Here is a 25,000-nt window from a genome sequence, read left to right on the forward strand (position 1 = left end):
TTATCGATTTTTATTTCCATTTTCTAGCAAATTTTCAGACCTAAACTTCTCCTCATATGTTCTCTACATTTACCCATGTGGCACACACAGTGAGCCTGGGTTACCTGTGGTTCAGGTAAAGTATGTTAAATTCTCCGTAAAGTTCATCTAAAGATGTTATTGCAAAGTCCCGTTTTCCGATGAGTGTCGCAATGTTCTCTACTTTAGGTGGCGTGCTTACCAGGAAAAACTAAGTACTTAATTATTTAGTGTTAAAACATAACTCTACTATAAGTTCTTCATTCTTGAACTTGATCTCGCTTCATGCCTTCGTTAAATTCGTAGTATCAATGGAATTTTACCTTCTGTCCCGGTAAATGTATTTATTCAGATTTCGTTTGGAGCAGGCTTTTACCGGTGTCTTGATTCTCTTTGACCTTCTCTTTGTAACAAGAAGTTTCCTCGTCGTCTGATAGTCCACGGCAACGCCAAACTGTCAATCTGTCCACAAGGTCCACTGTTCACGGTCCACCAAGCCAACATTTGCGAAGAATGTTTGACTGTTTTGAACTTGTATTAGACCAAAAAGCTTGGGAAATCGGAGGAATTTTTTTTGTACTCTTGCTTTATAGAAGAGTATAGAGTCAAACTGGAAAAAAGCAAAATGCAATAACTTTTAGGCTCTGTTGCCGTAATGTCCTTGAACTAATGCAAATTGGAAAATTGTTTAATTTCACTTACAATTCTGTATTCCTTACCCGAGTAAGGCTTGTATTTTTGCTCTGTTTATACCTTAAGTTCAAAAACGAAGTAGACTCATCCCCTGTTTCGAAACATGTGTTCACTTTTATACAGACATGCCCCTAAGGACGTTACGTAATTACACTGGGACTTGAATAATTTCGTGCAAAACAAAAATAATAATAAAACAGCAAAAGGAATTAAAAAGATTGTTATTCAAAAAAATATCAAACATGAAGACTATAAAAGAACTTTATTCAATAACAAACAAATGTATCATACAATGAAAACCATTCCAAGAAATAATCATCAACCATCAACTCGAAAGCTATGATCTAAATAAAGTGTCATTGTCATGCTTCGATGACAAACGATTTTTATTAGACAATGGAATAAAATCGTATGCTTACGGACATTATAAAATCAACACACTAAAACAATCTGAATGATAAAGTTTACTTATAAAGTTTACTTGCAAAGTTTACTCATAAAGTTTACTTATAAAGTTTACTTATGAAGTTTACTCACAACGTTTACTCATAAAGTTTACTTATAAAGTTCACTTATAAAGTGTACTCACAAAGTTTACTCATAAAGTTTACTCACAAAGTTTACTCATAAAGTTTCTCACAAAGTTTTTCATTCAGTTTACTTATAAAGTTTAGTCATAAAGTTTACTTATAAAGTTTACTCATAAAGTTTGCTCATAAAGTTTATCGACAAAAAAGTGATTTGGGGGAAAATTTTTTCAATTTTGTGTATAAATTTTGTTTCTGTATTTGATTTTGCGGTGGTATTTGCTGATAATTCCAGCATCACTTTGTTACACAAAATACAAACCCATGCTAAATTTATCTGCTGTATTATTATTTGGTTTTGCAATGGCACTTTTCATTATTCCCAAATTTGAATTTAGTTAAAAAAAAATTGATGGGGTATTGAAGCACAGTTTTAATATTTTAGGTTGTATTTTGTTGTGGATATTTGTAGTGGTATTAAACAATGATATTTTGTAAGATGAAATAAAAAAAAAACATATAGAATTTATAATTGTAAAATTGAAACAAATTAACAAACTGGTTGTTTTGAATAGCACACATATTAATTAAAACACGTGTGTTTTAATTAATATGTTTGCTATTTCAAAACAACCATTAAACAACATGGCTAAAACCTAGCAAAATTTATTAAAACAGTATTTTTTATTAGAATAAAATGTTAAAACATGTTCCGATACCCCCATCTACTATACTACTAAGACCTTTTGCCCTATAAGCAACTTGCAGTTGTCGCGAGTTGTTCCTTGTTTCCTCAGTCGGTTGGCATGTAAATTTTGATCCGGTTAACCATATATAAAGAGGGTAAATTAAAAACAGCCACCTCATTCTGAGATAATCAGCTAGCTGAAACACGAGATCGTTACGCGTACAACAAAGAATTACACAATGAGACTTTATCCCTGTATCGAGTGCGGAAATGAAGTTCGACCACGCCAGCAAGCCGTTCAGTGCGATGATTGCGGCTTTTGGCAGCATCGTATCTGCGGGACTGGTATCGACCAAGCCACCTACCGTTTGACACTAATCACAGCAAGACGTCCCCACGTGTAATAAGTATTTTATTATTTATTTATTTTTATAGCGAACTTGCCTTAAGTTGGTATTTGAATTTCTTTTCAAGGGGCGGGTGTTACTTGGGTAACCCACACGTTCTCGTGTGTAATTAGGGTTAGTTGTTAGCAATCAATATGTTTGCGTGTCTGAATTTACCGCAACGTCAAACTCTTGCTTAGCAACCATGCGATGATTATTGAGCAAGTGCTGTAATCAAGATGGCGGCGTTTTCCACTGTTCCAATCGCTAGTGATGTGCACATTCTTTCAAATCAGAATGCTTCAACATATAAAACAACAACAGTAAGAATCATACTGTAACTGATATTACTAGTTTTTTTCATTTTCATGTTTTACCTTAGGATTACTATCTCCGTTATATCAAACGACCGCGAAACGAGCAACCTACTTTCACAGTTTTACATTTCACTCTAACTAGTTTTTAACATTTTCCGAATCTTTTTGAGCATCATGAAGTTTCGGGTGGCATAACTCAAGATATCGTGCGACATGACTATAAATGTTGGGCAACATGACTCGATATAACTTCGGTCGAGATGACTTTCGGGCGACTTGACCGTAAACCATCTAAACTGACGGAGCGAGTGGTGGCTAATCAGATTAAAAGTCACATGATTAAAAATAATCTCTTCCCTCAACTTCAACCTCTAGTCATGAATATGAGCAAGAGACATGCATCACTCTTACTATTATTGAATTTGAGCGCCGCCTTTGACAGCGTTGACGACAGGATTTTTCTAAATACGCTTCGGACTAGACTCGGTGTTTGCGTTACTGCTCTTTCCTGGGGCAAGTCGTACCTGGAAGGGAGATCCCAAGGAAACTGCATAAATGACACGCTTTCACAGCCATTTCATTTTAAATGGAGTGTTCTTCAAAGTTCATGCCTTGGCCACTTTTGTTTACCATCTACACATGTAATTTTCTCTATTCTGGAGTCCCATTTACCGACTTCACATCCTTACGCGGACGACACGCAATTACATATGTATTTAGTCCTAAGCTTAGCGCTGGTGAAGCGGCTGCTGTTACCGCCGCTCAAAACTGCATTCGATACATCCGGCAGTGGATGTGTGAGAAGAAACTTATGCTTAATGATGATAAGATCGAATTCTTGCTGGTCGGATCGCGAAAGGAGCTAGCAAAAGTGTCAATTGATGAATGTAAATATTACTAGGTCATGCAAAAATGCATTTTGTTGCGGCTTTCTGCGGGTATCGGAAAGCATTGTGTTTTGGGTCACTTGGTATTAGTCTTTATTTGGAGTTGTTTTGCTTTCTGTCTTTTGTTTCTCTTGTTTTACGCAATTTCTGCTCCGGTAGCTGCAGAAGCTGCCATTTTGTTACCTTTATATCATCAGATATATCACGAAATCATTATCTAGAAGCAGCTCTGAGTCACTAGTTCATGCGTTGACTAGGAGAATCGACTACTGCAATAGTTCACTTTATGGGTCGCCAAAATATCAAGTGTTAAAACTGCAGTGTGTTTTGAATGCTTCCACTCGATTGGTTTATTGCGCCCCAAAATCTTGCCCCGTCGCGCCTCTGCTTCGTGAAGTACATTGGCTGCCTGTCTGCTACCGTTTCGAATTTTTAACAATTGTTATGCGAGGGCGCACTGGATACGGAAGTGATAGATAACCAACGAGGCGCGTAGCTCCAAATTAGTTATAATCATTTTAAATCCAGCAAGCCCTGGTGCTCCCAGAGCTAGTATTGTCGACTAAAGCTTTTGGCTATGGCTTTTGTGGGCCATTTTTTCTCAGATCTGCAAAAATGTTTTTATCTCGCTTTATTGTTGACGCGTTCCTTGACCATATTAGGTACAGCAGGTATATGAATTGATAGCCTGTGTCCGGCGAGCCAATGAAAATGCTGGAAATCTGATATCCGTAGTTCAGTTTTTAATAAAAAAGAAGTATTACTTCATTTACCGTTGCATGGTACTCACCTTATTCTAAAATGGCCACTATTTTAGCATTCTTTTGTTTGCTTGCAAATTAGCCCTCGTTGCCTCGTTCTTAAACTTAAAATTCAAAAGAATATTTAACCTTGAACGAGGCAACAAGGTCTAATTTGCAAGCAAACAAAAGAATTTTAAAATGGTGGCCATTTTGGAATAAGGTGTATGGAACCTGATTATTTGCGCATTATGATAAATAGTCTACCTCCGTCAAAGTATGACTTACGGCGCAATCATAACCGTGGAAGAAAGAACCAAGAAGACTACGGGGGACATGTCATTTATTTGTGCTGCTCCTAGACTTTGGAATCTTCTTTCATCTGATCTGAGGTGTATTTTCATTCTGAACATTTTTGAAAGTAGACTTAAAACGTTTTTATTTAATGAGGCATTTAATTAGGGATTTCCGAATTGTAATTTATTTCTTCTCTTATCCTAGCAATGTATATAAGGAATTTAGGATTTTAAATTTTAAGACTTAGTATCAAGTCTTTATATGTAAGGGGCATTTAAATATTTATATAGAAACTGCGCGGTATAAAATTATATAAATTATTATTGTTTCTTATTAGCATTAAGCTTATTACGCAATAATCACCTAATTGTTTTTTTTTCTTTTTTTTCAAAATGGCCGCAAGCCGTTTTGTGGATATGACAGACGCGGAAATTACTTGTTTTAAAGAAAATGCATAATAACTTTTCAAATAATCACCTATGTAATTATACTAAAACAATTATTCACCTCACGCTCGGTGAGTATCGGCATTGGCGAATCTAGGGGAAGGGTGCAGGAAATGCGTACCCCCTCCCACCCTAAAAAATACCAGTCAGTTACGTCATTTGTTAGGGCTGCATCCCCCTGGATCCACCCCTGATCGACTTCGTCGCGGTTTTTATTCACCGATATTCACCTCGCCTTCGGTGAAGCATTGTTAAATGTTGCTATCATGAATACCTTCTTTCAGCAATCTGTGTTTGTTTTGCATTTAAGATTTCGAATTCTCCACCCAGCTAATTTCAAGTGTGATGGTCGCAATGATGACCGTCGTTCAGGTAAGTAATTGAGTTGAAAGAAAAGCAGTATAGACAGTAATGAGAGAATTTTTTAGATCGACGGTCAGCAAGCTAGTTTTCAGAATCGCACAGAATAAGCCTCAGAGTATTTAAGAAATTGTAGACCAATTTCGTTATTAAATAATGATTGCCCTTGGCCTAGAGAAAATCTTACCCGTGATCATTAACTCTAGTCAGTCCGGGTATGTACAGGGAAGGTGCACTATATGATAACTGAAAGCATAAAAATATCAAAGGATCTGATGAAAAAAAACATTTCAAGAATTCCATTTCAAGACTTGGAAAAGCCTTCGATTCTATTGAATGTAATTACATTCAGAAATGTTTAGAGGTCGAGTCTTTCATTTTGGTCCTCAACTTCGTGAATGGATCAAGGTCATGGATAATGTTATATCAAGTTGTGCTTTGAATAATTGCTATGCCACAAACCACTTCAGTCTCGGTGGATGCGTCAGACAAAATTGCCGTCTTTCGTCGTCCGGTACAAAAGACAGGTCACAGGTCACAAAGAAAAATAAAATTCCATTTTTACGAAATTAAACCCTCAGTGAAGAGTAGCAACATCAACTTGGGTCTCTGTAGGTTGTATTTTATTGTTTCATTTCCGAGTAAATTTTAGTCACAACTAAGATGCCACGACTGTTCTTTGGCATTCCCCAATTGGAGGGACTGGAAGGCCAGTACAAGGGCCTGGAACGAGGCTATGAGGGAAAGGTGGGGTGGGGGAAGGGCTGAAATAGGGGTTTTCTCGTGCGTTAAAAATGGCGGATGACGAAGATATCGTTGTGTTTGAGGTCAGCAAACAGCTCTTACTGTCACGCTGCTTGTAATTCAGATACCCTGATAAAGTAAAAAAGGCTCTCACCAAGTATCCAAGCAACAAGAGGAAATCCCTTTTCTAGGCCCCCTTCAAAGACTTGTTCCAGGCTGGGAGTGTAATTTCGTAATAACGGAGTTTTCTTTTTATTTGTGACCTGAGACATGTGCCCTGTGACTTGTGTCCTGAATACCGTAAACTCTCTAATGAGACCCCTTCTCTAAGCCTCTGTAATACATCCCTCCTCTTGTTAAGCAGTTAAAAACTATGTCACCTCCGTTAATCGACCTTGCAGTTTTTCTCCTTCTATCTTGTTTTGTTTTCTTATTTATATTTTGTGTATTACATTGTATTTCGCCTTTAATTGTTGTCATTGAAGCCCTTTTTGATTGTTAAATAAAACAGTACATTTTACTTAAAAAACTAAAATTTAAAAAATAATAATAACTAAAAGTGAGTTTTAAGCCGACCCAAACTAGTCACTAGGTTGTCGTCCAGTGTAAAATAGAGTGCACTGAGTATGGTAACAATTTATGCTGCTCCGTTTTGTTGCATTTAGGACTAAGCTGGGTGTGTAGATGTTTTGTCCCCAAAATCCGTGAGACAGCGTACGTTGAGCCAGCTACGCCTCCACTACTCTTCTTTCATATCCATGTCCAGCTGGGTATATAATTCAACTAACGTGAAGTACAGTGCTCGAATCACAGCACCTAGCGAAATGCAGCGACAACTTGAGCTAACTTGGCTGAGATCAGCAGTGTCACTCGAACCCCTGGTTTGACTCTCTCTTGTTTCGGCAAAATAAAAAAATAAAAAATAAAAAAAACTCTTTTTACTTATTTCTTTCACAGCTTTCAATTGGGTTTGGAATCATATATGGTAGTTTGAGGAGATCTTTGTGTTCAAGTGCCACTTGCGATGATCGTGTCCGTATTGAGTATGGTAAGAAAAAGCCTTGTCCACTGTTTAGAGTGGTTGCATTTAATATCAAGTGTAGAAAATCGTCCAACCATGATTAATAGGAAATCTTAAGTCTTGAATGTTCTCAAAATTGCCCGCAAAAATGCAAGTCCAATTGGAAATGCTCCAGAACATCACGCGTATCTGTTAATTCCTTATTGTACGAGAAGGTCGAACGATTCTTTTTTTTTTTCTTTTTTGCATATGGTTCACTCAGAAAATTAGCATCATCTATCGATTCAAGAGTGACTATCAACGGGAGCCCATAACCAGGAGCCAGCAACTCCAATTCTGAATCTATGTGATAGCATTTCCACAGATCAAGCTATTTAAAAAAAAAGATTTGGCCTGCACGAGTGACCGTTCTCAATCCCATGGGTAACGAGTTCTCATGCAGGACTTGAGATTAGCTGGAAAGTTCTGGTTTCGCGGAAAGATCATTCTAAAAATAATTTGGTCTGTAATAACGCAGTTCGACAATTACAATAAAGTTGTATGCTCCTATAGTTATGGGCTCCTGCTAATAAGCTTATATATGTTTCAATGAAACAGACACGAACACACAAAAACAAAACACTCACACAGCTATGATGTTTAATTAAGATAACATATCTAGATTAGTTTAGCAAAAAGACGTTTTTCTATTTTAATCTATGAAAATGACAGTCAAAATCGGATACCAAAGTTAAAGAAAGTCTATACAAACAAGACTGCTGTAACACATCCATTTATGTCATTGGCTGTCCGGCTCCTCTAGCCCCTGTGGTTTTTCGGGGGAGCCAGTACCCTATTTTATTGTAATTGATTTTCCTACTTTCTCTATAAAATTTATGTAATAAGGGTACCAATAAGGGTTGTTGTTGTTGTTGTCTTTTTTCTTTCGAGCATGCCACCCCTTGAGGTGCCAGCGTAGTTGCCATAACAAATTAATTGACCTATTTAGCTTGTACGTTTTGTTTTCCTATCTCAGACCACGTGATGTCACTCTAGGCAACAGTTCCTTCCATTCATACTGTTACGAAAGAAACAAAAGGAAAATTCCCTTGGGAACACCATTTGGTCTGAAGTGGGAAAAGAAAAGAAAACATACAAGCTAAAGAGGTCAATTGGGACTATGTGGAGTAATATGTTAGTTAATTAGCCAGTATCAAACATAACATAATTATATTATTATCTTTCTTTGTCCCTCCAAAATTTTTACGTAAGCATTGTTTTTATTTTCTCTTGGGACTTACAATGGTCCCAAAAGAAACTGGAAACAACGCTTATGCAAAAGTTCGGAGGCACAAACAAAGAATTTTATGGTATTTTGTGATACTGTCCAATTGCACTATATTCGCCTAATCACAATCGGCTGTATTTTAAGTGTGTCATGAAGAGCCGTAAAACAAAGCGCTTAGAGCCCGTTGCATGAATTTGATTTGCATTGGGATTGCCTGACATCGAAAAATAAGTTTGATTGATGAATAGAAAATGTCACTGTTTTTTCATATAAAAGACTATTTTTGAATTGTACCGAGAGACCGTTAAGTTATCAAAAACTCCACGGAGGAATCCAGGTTGGAAAAAAAGAGAAGAAAAGGTAAATGAGATCAGGCTTTGTGCTTTAATAAATCCAATGTCCCTTAATTTCAGATAGTCTGCTGGCAGGAACTGCCCTCTCCGCAGTGATCTCAATTATGTCGCTGTTGCATTTTATGAAGTGCCATAGGTAAGTCATCAAAAGCAACCCCAAAGAAACCACCCAATCTCTACATATTTAGTGAGCAAAAACAAGAGCTTTGCGCGTCCCTTTTTAGTAAAATGATCTTCTCGCACTATTCGGAATGAATTGCTGGGTCAGGGTAATGGTTTCACAGGTGGGCGAGTCTAATTTGAGTATCATGTTTCAAAACAACACTATGTCCATTAATTCCGAATTGAACGAATGGATCGTGCCGGCGATATTTCGTTAACCTTATGCTCTTAACAAAATTCTCCTGATAGACTATAGAGAAAGTATTTAAATAAACAAAAACTGAGTTCAGTTATGGAGAACTTTCATTCAGCTGAAAAAAAAATCCCATCTAGGTTTTATTGTAATTTTTTCTAATCGTAACTACTGTTAATTAAGCTATTTTTGCTCTCAACTTACTTCTGGTGTCATGTGCGTGGTTAGCGTACTAACGTCATTGTGACTCAAAATAGTACAATTTGTTTAAGTTCTTCTTTTTTCCGGGAAACACCATGTCTTTTCCAAAGAAAATACTTATGCAGGATCTTAAAATATGTACAAATAAACAAATGAAAATAAAAGTCAAAATTCCACCGTTAACTACTCAAACAGAAACTTATACTAATGCTTCTTTGTAACTTGTTAGACCTGGTTTTCTCACAATGCCTTCTGATAATGAGTTCCAATCCCTTATTTGATTGTGGGAAATAAGAGAACATATATGATGTTCAGTTTTAGAAGGTGGTATTTAGTAAGCTCGAGAGTTTACATGTCTGCTTCCTCGCTGCAATGCTGTCAGTGACGGCATACCGTCATTCGAGATAAGACTTATGTAGTTTATACATCATTATGTACATAGACGCAGAACCGTTCTTCTTCCTTCAAGTGATTTCCATGCAAGTCTTTGCAGCATTCGCTGGCACGTGATGTCCTGTGGTAATCCCCAAGTACAAAACTCGCTGTGGGTTGCTGCACCATTTCGATTTTGTTGTTGTTTGACTTTTTATAGAGATCCCAAACTGTAGCTGCGTACTCCAGTATTGGTCTAACGAGGCCAGAGTAAGCTTGGGTGTTGATGTTATGTGAATTGACCGGTAGATTTCGTCTAAGGAAAGCAAGAGTGTTATTATTTTCCTTTCTTAGTAATAGTGGAGCTCCGCACTCCGAAGGCGCGCGCGGAGCACCATGCTTAAAAAAATATAGTAACCCATCGATGCGAGAAATCTTGGTTTTAGCTATGACGTCATCATGCGACCATTCACGTATGCCAATGTGACTTAACCATGCCGCGGGCTCAAGTTTAGAGCTATACGCCCCTTTACTTTTCGCGTGAAATTACATGAGGTAAACACAATTTCTAACTTACAGTGCGATTTACGATGATTCAGAACAGTGACTCTAGAAAGCAACGAAGCTACACCCGTTGAATTCAGAATACCGCTAATATCCCTAAACCAACAAAGCCGGTTTCTGGAAATAGCCAGATTTTAAAAGTATTTTAATAGAGGTATTCTTCAAATTCATGAAGCCCCATAAGGGACACATCAGTTTTATTTCGGTGCCACTTTTACTGTTACTTTTAGTGCCATGTTTAGTGCTACTTTTAGTTCTACTTTAAATGCAACTTTTAATGCGACTTTTAGTGCCACCTTTAGTGCTACTTTTAGTGCCACTTTTACTGCCACTTTTACACGTGCGGGCGGCAGGTAGCAAAAACAGGTCACAGGTCAGTGTTTTACCAATACAGAAGTATCCTAAATATTCATAAAAGCTAACCTTAGGCCTATAAACTTTTGTTTAGGCCTAATTAGGCCTAAGGTTAGCCTTTATGAATGTTTAGGTTACTTTCTCAAATAAAAAGTGGCACTAAAAGTAGCGCTAAAAGTAGCACTAAAAGTAACAGAAAAAGTGGTAGTAAAATAAAAATGATGTGTGTCCCCTTAGGGGGCTCCGTAAAATTCAGTAAGAGGCTAACCATTTCAAAATTATTGCTTAGACCTAAATGCAGATCCGCGTTCAGCACGAAAACGATGTTACTCCATTAAGTAAATGCCGATCCTCTCAAATCTTTATCTGAAACTGGGCAAAAATTACATTTTGTAAAGCGTAATGACATGTCGCGTGGGGATTTGGTGGATGGGCATACTCGTGAAAATGGTTGCTTTAGTGAAGGGCTTTATATGGTTCGTATGCGGAAGCATAATTGCTTTTTTATGGACTGTTCTGAATGATTTTTCATGAAAAAGCCTCTGGTAAGTTATGGGAAAAATATCAGGAAACAATTTCAAGCAATTCTAGAACGGCAGCTCGAAAACAACATCGAGTGATGAAGGCAAACGATTATTTTGAGCACATGTTTTTTAAATGCCACGAACCACTTCTTGGCCGACTCTTTTGCGTTCAAAATCCCGCTAGATCATCAAATTAACCTCGCATGTAAGCTAACTTCATATTTTAGACTTTAACACTCGTAAAGTTTGGTTACAAAAGTTGTTGAACAATCAATTCATGTTTTTTGCCTATCGAAGTCCGAAGGGTAATTAATTATGCAAAACCCGTAATCTTGCCGATAAAATGGAGCTTAATTTCGTCCAAATGAGAGTTCCGGAGTTGAAAAGGTATTTACAAGCGAGAAGAATTGAATAAGAGTTGCGAGTAAGCGGCGCGATAAACTTTTGGATTTGTGGGGTAAAGCTCATGAACTTGCCATTGAAACCATCGATGAACAAGTGGATCAGAACGATATTTCTGCGAAGTTGGTAACGCACGACGGAACCATTCCCGATCCCTATTCGCCTGATTCGGACTGGACAACAAATTTTTCGCTGTTATCGAATTTCACCTGTGGCGACATGTACGCATATTTAATCGTAAAAGAGGGATATCACAGTTTAAAGGCTTACAAGTCATTGGAAGGATATAGATTACACTGGGACGGACGTGTGCAAAGCCTCTAAACCAACAAATCGCTTTTTTGCGGATGCCACCTCATAAAGTTTAGCGTGAAACCGACCGAACGAGAGAGAACTAAAATAGAGAATAAGCCAAGCTATATGATGGCCGGCTACTTATAAAGCAAAATGGTTCAGTTCATTCAGCTCACTATCCCTGTATAGGAGGGTAAGTATAACGTTGCGTTTAAATGCACAAGGAAGAACAAATAAGGAAGGACAGGTTTATTTCTATCTTATTGACACGATTCTTTACAGCACAAAATGTTGTCATCTGTTTTTTTTTTCTCATAATTCTAGTTCTGGCTGAATACTTGGTAAAAAGCTGTTTTACTCTTGTTTTATTAACACTTTAGTTTGTTATTTGGTTTTCCATTTTTGCTAAATCCCATTATTGTTGTTAAACAATCGGACAAAAAAAGAAAATGATCAATGTTCATATTATGGATTAAAATCCATTCCAGTTCTGATGGTACTTGTAGACATGTGGGGGCTGCTCTCATAAAACGGCCTTGAAGAAACTCTTCGAGAGAACAGTGTGGTTACATGTACTGGGTCAAAGTGTATGTGGAAAAAGAAAAAAAAAGAACACATGAAGCAGTGACACCTGTTGAAAACACAGATTTGACTAGGGCCACTATTGGGGGAAAAAAAAAGAAAGAAAGGTACATGTAAACCAAAAGCAACCATCTTTGATCCACGGCCAAGTTACATGGCACAAACAAGTCCCCCTCTTGAGTATCGAAGCCTTCTTTTAAAATGTACAGCAAGTGCAGTGGGTTTGCATGTTATGGCTGAGCCACATGCACAATTGGAGGAGGCAGTTGAAGGTCAAGAGAATCTGGATGTTCATTCTGATACACAGACACCCCAACATGAGCTCTACAGCGTTGACAATCTCTCACCATTACCTGAAGGAGCCACTTTGCAACAAATCAAGGATTCTTGTGTGGTTGTTAAAAGGAAACTCAGTTTTTCAGATGATGAAATAGTTATTGTTGAAAAAAAAAACAGATTACAAAGTAAATGTACAGATTGGTATAAGAAGGGGCGCATTTCTGCCTCAAAATGCAAAAGAGTTGCCGGTATTAAACCCACTACTTCTCCAACTAAGGCTTTAAAAGAAGTAATGGGCAACTCAGACATACCACAGACAAATGCTATGAGAGAGGGCCTAGAAAAAAGAAGAAGAAATTGCACAAGTTTTCATTTCAGAGATGAGCAAGCAAGGTTTCAGTGGTGTATGCTTGGAGGAGTGTGGTTTTTTCATTAGCAAGTCCCATGGTTATCTTGGAGCATCTCCTGACAGAATCATTCATTTACCCACCCAGAGTGACCCAGGAGTGTTAGAAATGAAATACATTAAAATACATTCAAGTTAAGCCAGGATAAACCCTTAAAGACGTGCTTGTTAAGCAATCAATCTGCACAGAAAGTGAATCCAATTTGATTCTCAACAAGAATCATAAATATTTCTACCAATCATGTCATCAGATGTTTAATTTTTACCACATACAAATGGGATTATTTTATGGCATAAGGCACAAGTAAGGAATTCTTCGTGCAGCACGTAACGTATAAGAAAACATCTGGAAACGAACCCTTTTAAAACTAACTGGGTTCTTTGAAGAAGTAATGCTCCCTGAGATAGTATTTCCCAGAGTTAAATCTGGTTTACCCCAAACAAAACTGTTTTTCTGGTTTTTGTAACTGTGTTTAACTGTACAATGGCATGTTAACTTGTTTGGCATAAGCTGATTAGCAGTTAAAGTGCACATTCGGTAGCCAGAAATAGTTCTGGTCAAGCTCAAAAAAGATATCAGCAACTGTCAAAATGCTACTTTTTATTCCATCAGGACACTATTTTAACAAGGATTTCATTAGGTTGCAAAGGGCAGCACACATTTTAACAGTTTGATCAGCCACTGAAGCCAGGGAGAACGGCAAAACACACTGAAGGATCTTTGAAACCTTTCAACCTTTGAATAGCCCTCTCGACATGTATCTTCACGGCTGCAATACGTCGCGTTTCCGTACATGCTTTTGTGGAAAGCTGCTTTCCTTTGGAGAAAGGAGGGATTTTCAGGGTGGCCCTTTTGTTTGTTACCAAATCTCTTATGTTAAAACCCTTGTCTTCCATGCAATCATCATTAGGTTCCAATTTGTCTATGAGGCCTGATTTAATTGTGATGTGTCTGTCTGAAACACCTCCTGACCACAGTCTTGAAACAAATGTGAAAGCGCCAGTGGGAGAAATTCCGACTAGAAGCTTAAAGGTGTTTTCAGCTTTTATAATTGCTCCAGGTAACGTTTTGTGCAGATAGGCTAGTGGTTTTTTAATTTTTTTATTTCTGTACATAAATTCATGAAGCAGTTCGAGAAGCCGCTGTGGGGATGGGGTAAGTGTTGTACATGAAATGACTGTACCCCATCGGGTGGAGTTAATTTGACCTCGGACCCAAGCTCCGTGACCTTTCACATGATCACCAGCCGTTAACTTCATCAGCTATCGTGGAATCGGAAGCAGAAAATCCTCATTTCCAGTCAAGTGCGTGGGGGTTTTTGACGACGAAACATTCACCGAGGTTCGCAAATGATGTGGCTTTAGCTTTGCGTGAAAAAATCACGGCTGGGATGGATTTTCGAGTCGCAAACCGCCTCTGAGCTGACTACGGTCGAAATCTTAGTGTGCAACCTTGACTTCGTCTTAGAACATTGAAAACACGAAATTCCCGAAACGGTCAAATAAGCTCCAAAAGGCACAAGAATACACCAATGCTGAATGAACGATAAATTGAGCGTTTTTTAGGCTTCATAATCGACGGTATTGTATTTTCCATACAAAGTCTTATAACGCGTTTAAATTCTCAACGGCTGCCTGTAACGCAACACCGCTTTGCACTCAAAGGTCATCTTCCCACAAGTAATTAATTATTACACGCTCTCTGGTGACGCGACCTTGGGCTGCCTATGCCCGGATATTGCTTCATTATGTCATTTTCTTCGCTGCCTAACTAGTGAATTCCACGGTTAATTTCATCTGAAAAACCAACTTATCTCATGAATCACGAAGGGTTGAGTGTGCTATCGGTTTTTCCAGCGAAATTTACAGTCGAATTCACCAGCTAGGCAATTATTTTTTTTTGAATTGCAAGAGTTTTGAAAGAAAACAAGCAAATCCTCAGCAAGCGAATGGAAAAGGAAAGGAGCCATTTCAGAGTCAACTATCAAAAGCCAGCGAATACGAATCACGCTAAAATTAGAAATCACAGACGTACTATAGCTCGTGATGTGACAGATCGTCTTTGTCGGTTCAAGGTCAAAGAAGGAGTTTTATTGATGTACTTTATTCCACTTTATCTCTGAGAACGAGATCGTTTACATTTTGATGTATGTCATTCAGACACACCAGCTTGGCTAGGAACCAGAATCGGGAAGAAAGGACAAACTTCAAACAAAAACAAATCTCCAACAAATTACCTGGCTGTACATGCTCTAAACAAACTTCTGAGACACAAGCTAGTGGTATTTCTCTTCACTTTTACGAAAACTCATTGTGATTCGTATTGCATGTTTACAACATAAGGGCAAAATTGTGTTGACACTGTCGAGGCACATCGAAAAAAAGGTTGTCAAACACAGTAAAAAAAAAATTATGTTCGCTCGCATTTAAAACCAAACAAACAAACAAATCAATTATTTCTTTATGTCCAAAAAGAGTACATATGATTGTTATTTAATTGCAGTTGTGAATAAAAATTCTAGTTTCATTGCTGAACAAAGAAAAAAAAAACAATGAAACAACCTTTTTTTTTTAAATATGCATCCACTTGAAATCAATCATCCGTAAAAATAAAGAAGTTAACGGTTTAGTGTCCAAGAAAGGAATTTGCGGAGTAACTTATTCCACCAAGCTCGAGCTCTTACTGGTTTACTGTTTTGTCGTTCCCCTTCTCTTTCTCTCTTCTTTCTTTTCTGCTCTTCTGTCATAGGCCGTCCAGGCATCGTGCAACCTTATCAGATTCAAAATTAAAAATCTTCTTAAAATAAGACATGCCAAAAATTTCAATAAGGCCGAGCAAAAAGCAGTGCTTTAAGTTTATATCCCTCCAATGCTTGACTTGAATAACTATTTAATTAGGATAGTACGCGCACTCTCATTGGTTAATAGCTGTGTTTAGATGAGAGTATGGAAACACGGCTGTGACATCACACGAACTTTGATTGGTTGTGTTGTCAGACGCGCGTTTTGATTGGCTGGTAGGAAATATGAGCGTGTATCAATAAAATCTGTTTCAATCTAGAAATAAAAAAGACAGCATTTTCCTTCATTTGTCGAATTATCTTTGAGAAATGTTTTATAAAAGCAATAGAGGACTTTTTTCCGTGTTTCCATAGCCTCATCTAAAGAAAAGGGGGAGTTGGGAGAATTCTCGACAGTTATGCAAACCCTCGACTGGCTTTCGCGTTTGCATAACTGTCTCGAATTTTCCCAACTCCCCCTCGTGTTCAGATCAGGCTATGGAAACACGAAAAACGTCCTCTATTGCTTAAGTAGCCACCAGTATGTCCTGATCACAGCTATATTATGTCAAACCTGGATTGAAACCGGCGAAAAATGCAGGAAAATATTTTCCAAACTTTTTCTACCTGAACACGAAAAGCGTCGACTGTCAAGAACTCTTGTTCACGTAGTATGGCCGTGTAGCCTGGTCGAACCACAGAAAGCGCGCGGAAAAATAGGCCTAGTTTACGTTCAGGTGTCTGACCTGGACTGATCCTGTGATCCAATCAAAAACCAGTACCTGGTCAGCGGTTAACTTGCAAAAAAAAAAAACAACAAAAACAGCTGACCTTGATGAGGTCTAACCTGAGCCCACGATATGGCCAAGTGATACTGGTCAGCGGATACCTTCTTCTGACAGGTGTCAATTGACAATAACATAGATACCCAATATCAAAGATTTAAGCTGTAAACAAACTAGCTTAAGTGTATGGCCTTCTCGATGAGCTCTAAACTTGAGCCCGTGTATGGTCACGTGATACTGGTCACATTGGCATTCATGGTGGGGTTGAAGTACGGTCCTACGGTGACTTAAATATGGTGCTCCGCGCGCACGCGCGCCCTCTGTAGGAGTTATTGTTTTCCATATTTCTCTCTCGTAAAGCAAAACAAAACAAAACGACACCACACATACTGTCACGTAGATTTGTTTTTTGTCACCAGTTTGCAGATAGTTTTAGCCACTCGTCTTGTTCGTTAGTGTGAGTGTTAACTACCTATTGTACGATTTCCTAGTGTATTTAACAATTATTCCCCGAGCGCGCGTTGGATATGAGATGATAGATAGCCAACGAGGTGCGTAGCGCCTGAGAGCGAGGCTTGTGAGTCTCATTAGCACATAAACAAAAGATTGTGGTTTTGGCCGCCATTTATGCATTCGGTCAATGTAGTCATCTAAAAAAAAACATGTTTTGTCGTAATTTAAATAAATTAGTTTAACTATATATAGATGTAAAAAGTCGTGGACGTTGGTTGGTTGTTGAAGTGGCGCAAGGTTTGTTGTCAAGAGGGAAGGCCAATGTTAGAGGAAAGTGGAGGGCAGAAACGCTCAAACAGTCAATGCTGAAAGGCTTTAGCAGACCCCAACCGTACATCAAGACAAAGCCCCTTTGTCTACGGTGGAGGAAAGAGCAAGGAGAATATTACTGTACGACTCTTTACTGAAAAGGAAAACGGAAAAGCTGAGCACCGGAGTTGAAAAAAGAGTAACAGGAAAAGGAAAGTCCGGGAAAGATAGAGGGCGCCGGCGCGCCGGAGAGCAGAAGCAGAAGCGGACCGAGAAGCAGATGGTTTAAAGCTGCATTGCTGGCTGAGGTTTGTTGGTTTGTGAGTTAGTCGGTTTGTTGGTTTGTTCGTTAGTTGCTTTTTGGAGTGAAAGCGAAGAACTGAACTGTTTAATCTTGTAAATATTCAAAGTAAAGTATTTAGTTTATTTGGTGTTGTCATTTAAATTTATATAAAGCATTAAGAAAATCTATGTAAGATTAGTTAATTTAGAGATAGTCACTGTAGTAACTGTTATACTTGTTGTTAACTTATATCTTTAATTAAAAGTCGTACGCGTTTTCTTAAAATTTATGCTTTCAAGACCCAGGGGATCGCGAATCGTCACACACAATTGCAGATAGTTACGACACTGGCGTAAGTGAGGTGAAGTAAAGCTGAACTCCGCAGGAAATCTAATGCGGGTCGAGCCAGATACAAATCTGTCCACTGAATCTAATTGATTTATACGTCGAACTTTTCGTGTGCCGAATCGAATGACTAGGTTCGGCACATGTAAAGTTCGGCGTTTGAACCAGGCCTAAATTAAAAAACGTTTTTTTCAACTTTTGTACCAGAACAATAATTTTGCGAATTTTTGTACTTACGGTTATCTTTCTGAAAAGTCCTTGGTTTTTATTAGGATTTTTTAAAAGTGAAAAGCCTATTTACTCGGGTCCGTAGGGGCACGAGTTATAAAATACGTTTGATTTCAGTTTTATTTTTTTCCTGTGTAGGAAAATGCACAATAGAAAAACGTGGCGGTGTTTGATTGGGCAATGCACAATAGAAAGCACGTGGCGGTGTTTTGATTGGGTAATGCACAATAGAAGCCACGTGGCGCTGTTTACATTAGTTATTTAAAGCAAACCACGTAATCCAAGATCATGAAGAGTACTGTAATGCGTTGTTTCGGATTTATTTAGTGAAGATGGACGTTGCGTTGGCTTAATCGATTTCTTCTTGGGGCGCGCAAAACACATACAAAGAAAGGCATAGGCTTTTCGCGGTAGACCCACACTAAAAGATGTCAAGCGTCAGCTTTGAAACGAGTCGTACCGCGGACTGAATGAAACAAGAATATACTCGAATGTAACTGAAATGGACGCAACTATTGAAAGTGATACAAGTCAAAATACAAATTCTTTAATGAGCAGCGGGTACCTTATTGAGAACTACTTTGAAGATGACAGCGACAAAGAAAATAACTCCAAAAACAAATGGACGTCATATTGGAATCTTCTGAAGACAAAGTAAAAACATTAACACAGCGAACAAATGGCCTCACGCTTGTACCATTTTCACCGCGAACAAACAGCCTCCCGCTCAGTGTACCATTGACTACGGAGATAAGTTTTTTGTCTATTGCGTGTTTTTGTTTGTTATTGTTAAACAGTTTGTTTCTTGTAGTGGTCTAGCTTCTATCCTAGCCATATTAGCGATCGTGTTCACTGCCATCTTGTGTATATAGTTCTGTTCTAGTTTTACAAGATTTGATGTCATCAGTGGAGACTGTGATCAGCTCTTTAGAAAATAAATGTGATGTAGTTTGAAAGGATGTACAGTTATTTGATTCTCAATGGTAATAAAGACTTGATTCCAAAGGAGAAATACAGGTCTCGATAAGCACAAGTGTGTTTACTTTAGGTGTGATTTGCGTGTGCATTGACGTAGACGTGCCCGAGAACCGAGCACAATTACAGAGAAAAGGCTGAGACGTCTATTTTATAACAGCACAAAAAGGAGGAAACTTGCTGGAACGTATTTGGTTAACAATCTACCGAGGTCATCCACATTTCATCGTATTACTAGCCAAGGAGATCACTTGCTCGTAAACACAACTATTAGGAGCTACCTCAGGTATGCGTTTAAATGTAAGCACGTGGTATGTAACAATTTTCCAAAAGCGTGGATGAACAGGTAAATGCAAAATGATGTTTGAAACATCGAAGCATGTTCCTTAAACTTAAAAGTGTGTTTGTATTTTTAAAAATATTAGCAACACTTGTGCTATCCAGACCATTTGGAAAATGAAAGTTAAACTTACTACAGAAATCAGGAATACCCGGTACGATTTGTAAAAGAATGTTGTTGTTTTGTTTTCTCCAGAAACGGAACGTATTTAGTTTGAATTCAGGGTGAACTATTTACATAGTGAGATAGAGTGACCAATCAAAACAGAGTTTGTAATTGGAAATCTAAACATCTTCGAGATAAAAAAACAAACTTGTGAACACGTAAACCTGAAATAGTGCAAATGATAATGCTGACAAACCCAAAAGCGCAGGAAATGGATCATGCATAGGACGTTTTGGATATGTGAATGATTTTGGGTTAGATTAAAGGATATATTGTTAAATTTCCAAGTTATCCCTTTTCGTGTTAATTAGTAATGCAAACAAGTCTCAGTAATAAATTGGATTAACGAGGCACCAGTGATTGTAAAGCTAGTAATTGCCATGGTTCGTATGTAACACATGTAATCATGAGAAGATTCACGGAAAACGGAATTTGAAATGTTATGCAGGGGTAAGTATTTGAAGGTATTTGTAGTCTTTATGTTTCGAAGTATTGTGCACATAAACGAGTATCTGTTCTTCTCTTTACATGAGATTTTACTGCCCTATCAGTAAAATACGGTTAATGGAACGTGACCGTACTAAAAGGGCTATTCATGTCGCGATAGTTATCTTCGCGTTCTTTATAGGCAGCCGTTCAAGGTCATACAATCAACGGTTTTCTTGTAATTAAAACGAGGACATAAAGACTTTGTTCCTAGATCTCAGATTATAACGTACACCTGCATTTGCCAAATCTGTTAAAGCCTCATTCATTAGCGAGCACGGTGTAATGCTTACCTGCTACATGGTAGAACCTGTGCAACTGGCTATTTTAATAGACAGGCTCTAGCTGTAAAAGCCTCAGCTAGTCGTCCAAGGTTCACTTGGCAGTTTGTCTTCTGTAGTAAATCAACTAGCTGTTTGCAATTTGTCAAAGTTCTCCACCTCCCTCCCTCTCTCCTTTTGGACATGGGTTGGATATATCGCTTTGCCGTCATTAAAATTGGGTCGCTCCTGCGTGGTGTGGTTAAGTCTGCGCAGCGACGTCCCCCAAGCTTGTAGGCTCGTTGCCTTTGTACATTGCTCACTAGCCGATACTCTTGTCCGATCCAGCACTTCCTGTTTACCACCCAGCTCGTAGTGCTGGAGAGATAAGTGAGGTTATTCTTTGTCACGCAATCTGTAAGTCGCATAGGCTAACCAGCCGTAAGGCAGTGTTAGAGAGTCAGGGGCACCCAGCGACCAATTTGTTGTAAAATGTATTATTATACCCCAGTTACTGAAAATAATTGTTATTAAGGCATTTCCAGGTGTTTTTCAGTGTTGCTGGGAAAACATTATCTGTTCCTTTTTCCCAGCAAGACACACAAGAAATTTCCCAGCCAGCTAGATAAAATTGGTTGGTTTCCCAGCCAGCTGATCAAATTTATTTCCCAGCCAGGAATTCCGCGCTCTTTCAAATCCCTCGATCCAAAACGACCGAACAAAAGCGCAAGCGCAAGCGCAAGCGCAATTACTCTGACCAGCCGTCGTATGTTTGTGACTATTCTCTGGGAGAGGGAAGGGGTTCTTTCTTTTTTTTTTTTTTAATTCGTCCTCAGTGTTCAGAGTTTCTACAGCCAGCTCGGGTTGAAATGCTAGAAAAAGTCAGTAATTCCCAGGAAAAACCTCTATCAATAACAAAATTTCCCAGCCAGCTCATCGAAACACCTGTATTTTTGCCAGCCAGCAAGATTCCTCTGGGGAACAGATAATATGAGGAACAGATTCGTTGGGTGCCCCTGAGAGAGTTTGCGTTCACATTTCTATCTTTATTTCTCGAGAGTTTCAATACATGAAGCGAAATAACAAATGACCCACACTACAGTATTCTATCTTTTCTCCTGCCCTACCATTAATATTCCGGAAACGAAACACAATATTTTTGACACCGACTCCGTTTACGTACAGAGGTTATTTTTTCATTAGACAAGAGGTTTGGAAATAGAATTCAAATAAAAAATATTTCTCTTTGAAACGTTCAGTTTGTAAGTCGCTTTAATACTGCATTCGCTATCAAGCGCGGTGCGAGTCAACAATTAAAACAAGTGATTTTAAGAGAAGATGGGAGAGAGAGAAGAAAAAAAAAAGTTATTTACCAGCAAAGGGTCGGTCCGTATAGCAAAAAAAATATGATATCGGTCTTGAAAAAGCTGCAATTTCAAGGCCTCGGCCACAGTTTTTCTCTATACGAGCCTCCCAGCTGGCAAATAACATATTTATTTTGACAATTGGGTGCATGCTACTGTGATTATTTAAATTACAACAAAAGGTATATTTTAAATATTTGATTCTCGTGCTATGAATTCATTAGGCATGGCCATCCTCAAGGAACTTGCGTTCTTCTGAAAGTATTTTCAAGAGTTGAGATATAGTGCACATCTTCACGTGTCGCACACGTGACAAAGTGTTTTTTTACGTGCATCACCGCACGAAAGTTTGGTCATCTTTGAAAGATGTTTATACATCTCACCTTCGCTTCTCTTTCATTTTTTTCTGCAAAAGATGTTTCGATGAATCATTTCGTTTCATCTTAAACCGTTCAATTAGCGTTTGCTTTCTCAAACACTGAGCAAGAATAACCATCGATCAGTAAAAAAAACAATGTGTTTTTCTCAAATTTTACCTCGTGTCCAGTGGTCATTGTCACTACCTGTAATGAAGATAATCTGGGTCCGGGTATTCACTACATACACAGTCGAACATCATGAGAATCGCAATGTAAGGCCGATGTAAGAAGGACAGACTTCTCTCTTTTCTTTTCTTTAGTGCTAAATTAACGATACACCACTGTACGTTTGCAGGCCCGAGTATAGGCTACTTGTAGCCTCTTGTTTATAAACTTAAAATGAGATATTCTAAGCCACATTGCCATCAAGTACAAAAAAGTTAATTAGTTTCATAGGTCTTTGAGGACCCATGTTTTCAACCGAACGCAAATGAGATAAATAACCCGGGAGCTCCGCTTTCATGCTTGGCTTGATCTATTTATTATTATTTATATGGACGTTCCAGCTCATGTTAGAAAAAACACTGTGTAACACTAAGGTACTGGGAGTAATGTATCGTACGCAGGGTTTGACCACGAAAGATGTAATCTTGCATGTATGCCGCTTACGACCAATGTGGAGGTCTTCGCATTTGCCAGTATTAAATTCCATATTCCAGGCTTTATCTCATTCAGCAAGTTTGTCAAGATCACTTTGAAAAACTTCATAGTCCAGATCAGTATGAATAGATAGGAATGCTATGGTATCATCAACAAATAATCTTGTGCTTGGCAATATATTCTCAGGAAGATCATTTATGTCAAACAAAAAATGACCACAGAGCCTTGCGGTACTCCAGATAATACCTCTACCTCTCTGGAAGAAACACCATTCAGCACAACTTGCTGTTTCCGCTTGGTTAGGAATGATTGGATCCAACTGAGAGTATTCGTACATATTCCATATCCCTTTGTTTTGGTAATATGATGACGTGACAGACTTTATCGAAAGCTTTCCTAAAGTCCATAACTAGGATGTCAGTTTGTAAAACATCATAGATGCTATTTATAATATCACGAGTAAAGCCAAGTAATTGGGTCTCATATGAACCTTTGTCCCTGAATCCATGCTGTAATGGATACGGTATACGGTGATTCTTCGCATGCTTTACAATAAAGCAATAGAGCTCCATCAACTTACAGGTGAGATTGGCCGGTAGTTACTCGGGTCGTGTCCGGAACCTTTCTTGAAAACTGGTATGATGTTGGCACTTTTCTAGTCGCTTGGTATTTCACTTGTATCGTATGACTTCTTAAATACAATAGTAAGTATGCTAGACACTAAATAACTTCGTTATTTCAAGACTCTCGTTTTGATACCTTCAAGGCCAGGAGATTTAATTTGGGTCAAAGCCCAATTGGAATTATGTTAACTGTCAATTAATTGTTGAGTTTATTCTAAACGTAAAAATCCAAACTTTGTGATTATTTTGGCACCGTCCCCATCAAGTTCTGCAATTTGAGCAAGTAGCACATTTGGATGGAGGGGCGTTTCCTTTTCCACTCCATTAATTTTCAGCGGCACATAATCCTGAAGTTCGAAAATCTTCTTTTTCTTCATCCCTTTCTGGTGTATGATAACTGAAGAAGGCATACTGATGGATGCCTACAAATATAACGCTTATAAGCAGTTTTAAGTCTAAGCACATATTTCAAATAGTGTTGATAAACAGTATTTAAGTCTTAGCGCCCATTTTAAAACGGTTAGCTTTCAATAACTGTGATTTAGCGTTAATCTGCAGTCCGCGGTCTGCAGACACCATTCTCCTTCAATGTCTGGCTCATCCACTTTTTCAAATTATTGACCATTCTCCTGCTCTGTATTTGATGTAGCTGTGACTTGTCCATTCATTAATTTGTGGCTTTTTAATTTCTTTTCTCGGAGAGATTCCGAAAACCACCTCACACGGCATTTTGAATGTTCTGTGAATGGTTATGTTCTTTTTACAAGTGGTTTCTCCAAGGTGATTACACCAGTGGTTTGGTGACGAGTTCTTTTCTTTGATTAAACTGCAAAGGTTATCTTTTGTTGTTCTATTTTCCCGTGCCACCATCCTTTTTTCACAGTGCGAACCTTGTATTTGCGGCGAAAATCGGTTTGTTATCATGACTAGAAATGATGCCAGTCCTAGTGTATTTCGCATAGAGACGTAAATAAACTTTGTACAATAATTGACGATTTGTTCTTCAGAATCAGGTGCCCACCTCTTGCGAAAAAATGTTTGCTTTTGTTGCACTGTGCTGGAGACTCATTCTTCTTCAGATAAATTTAGCTACCGTTCATAAAGTTCCATGGGCGGCCATTTAACTGTGTGGATGAACTGATTTTCACGTTATGTCAATTGCTGAGTTCGGAAGCCATTTTTTTGCAGCTTTTTTTAACACGTACGAACACAGATTCCCCCCCCCCCCCCCACCCCACCAATCATCCTTAATGACCCAAACGCTAGCAAAATATTTCAAAACTCCCTATTTTTCAATTTGAGTCGTTGTAAAATCTTATACTTAACTTTGAACCCTAAAATGTGGGAACTAAGGGGATAACTAATATGGGATGTAAGGCAATTCTCTTTACTCATTGTCTGGATAAAATGTGATATCTGTCTAAATTATCATTAACCATTTCACATGTATCACCAAAAATATATGTTGCATAACCTGTACCTCACACGTAACATTAACCCTTTCACCG

At 38.3% G+C, this 25,000-nt stretch overlaps 1 protein-coding gene across 1 annotated transcript in view; it reads left to right on the forward strand.

Moving 5' to 3' along the window:
- The window catches only part of LOC138032279 (stimulated by retinoic acid gene 6 protein-like), a 95,331-nt gene that overhangs the window by 31,080 nt on the left and 39,251 nt on the right, over positions 1 to 25,000 (forward strand). The window contains exons 4-6 of the mRNA XM_068879923.1: positions 5,310 to 5,371; positions 7,061 to 7,151; positions 8,805 to 8,880. Of these exons, the coding sequence (XP_068736024.1) occupies positions 5,345 to 5,371; positions 7,061 to 7,151; positions 8,805 to 8,880 (194 nt within the window). The 5' untranslated portion in view covers positions 5,310 to 5,344. The remainder of the gene's footprint in view (positions 1 to 5,309; positions 5,372 to 7,060; positions 7,152 to 8,804; positions 8,881 to 25,000) is intronic.

Source organism: Montipora capricornis, chromosome 14 (genome assembly GCF_036669925.1).
Source record: "Montipora capricornis isolate CH-2021 chromosome 14, ASM3666992v2, whole genome shotgun sequence".
In the NCBI taxonomy this organism is placed as follows: Eukaryota; Metazoa; Cnidaria; class Anthozoa; order Scleractinia; family Acroporidae; genus Montipora; species Montipora capricornis.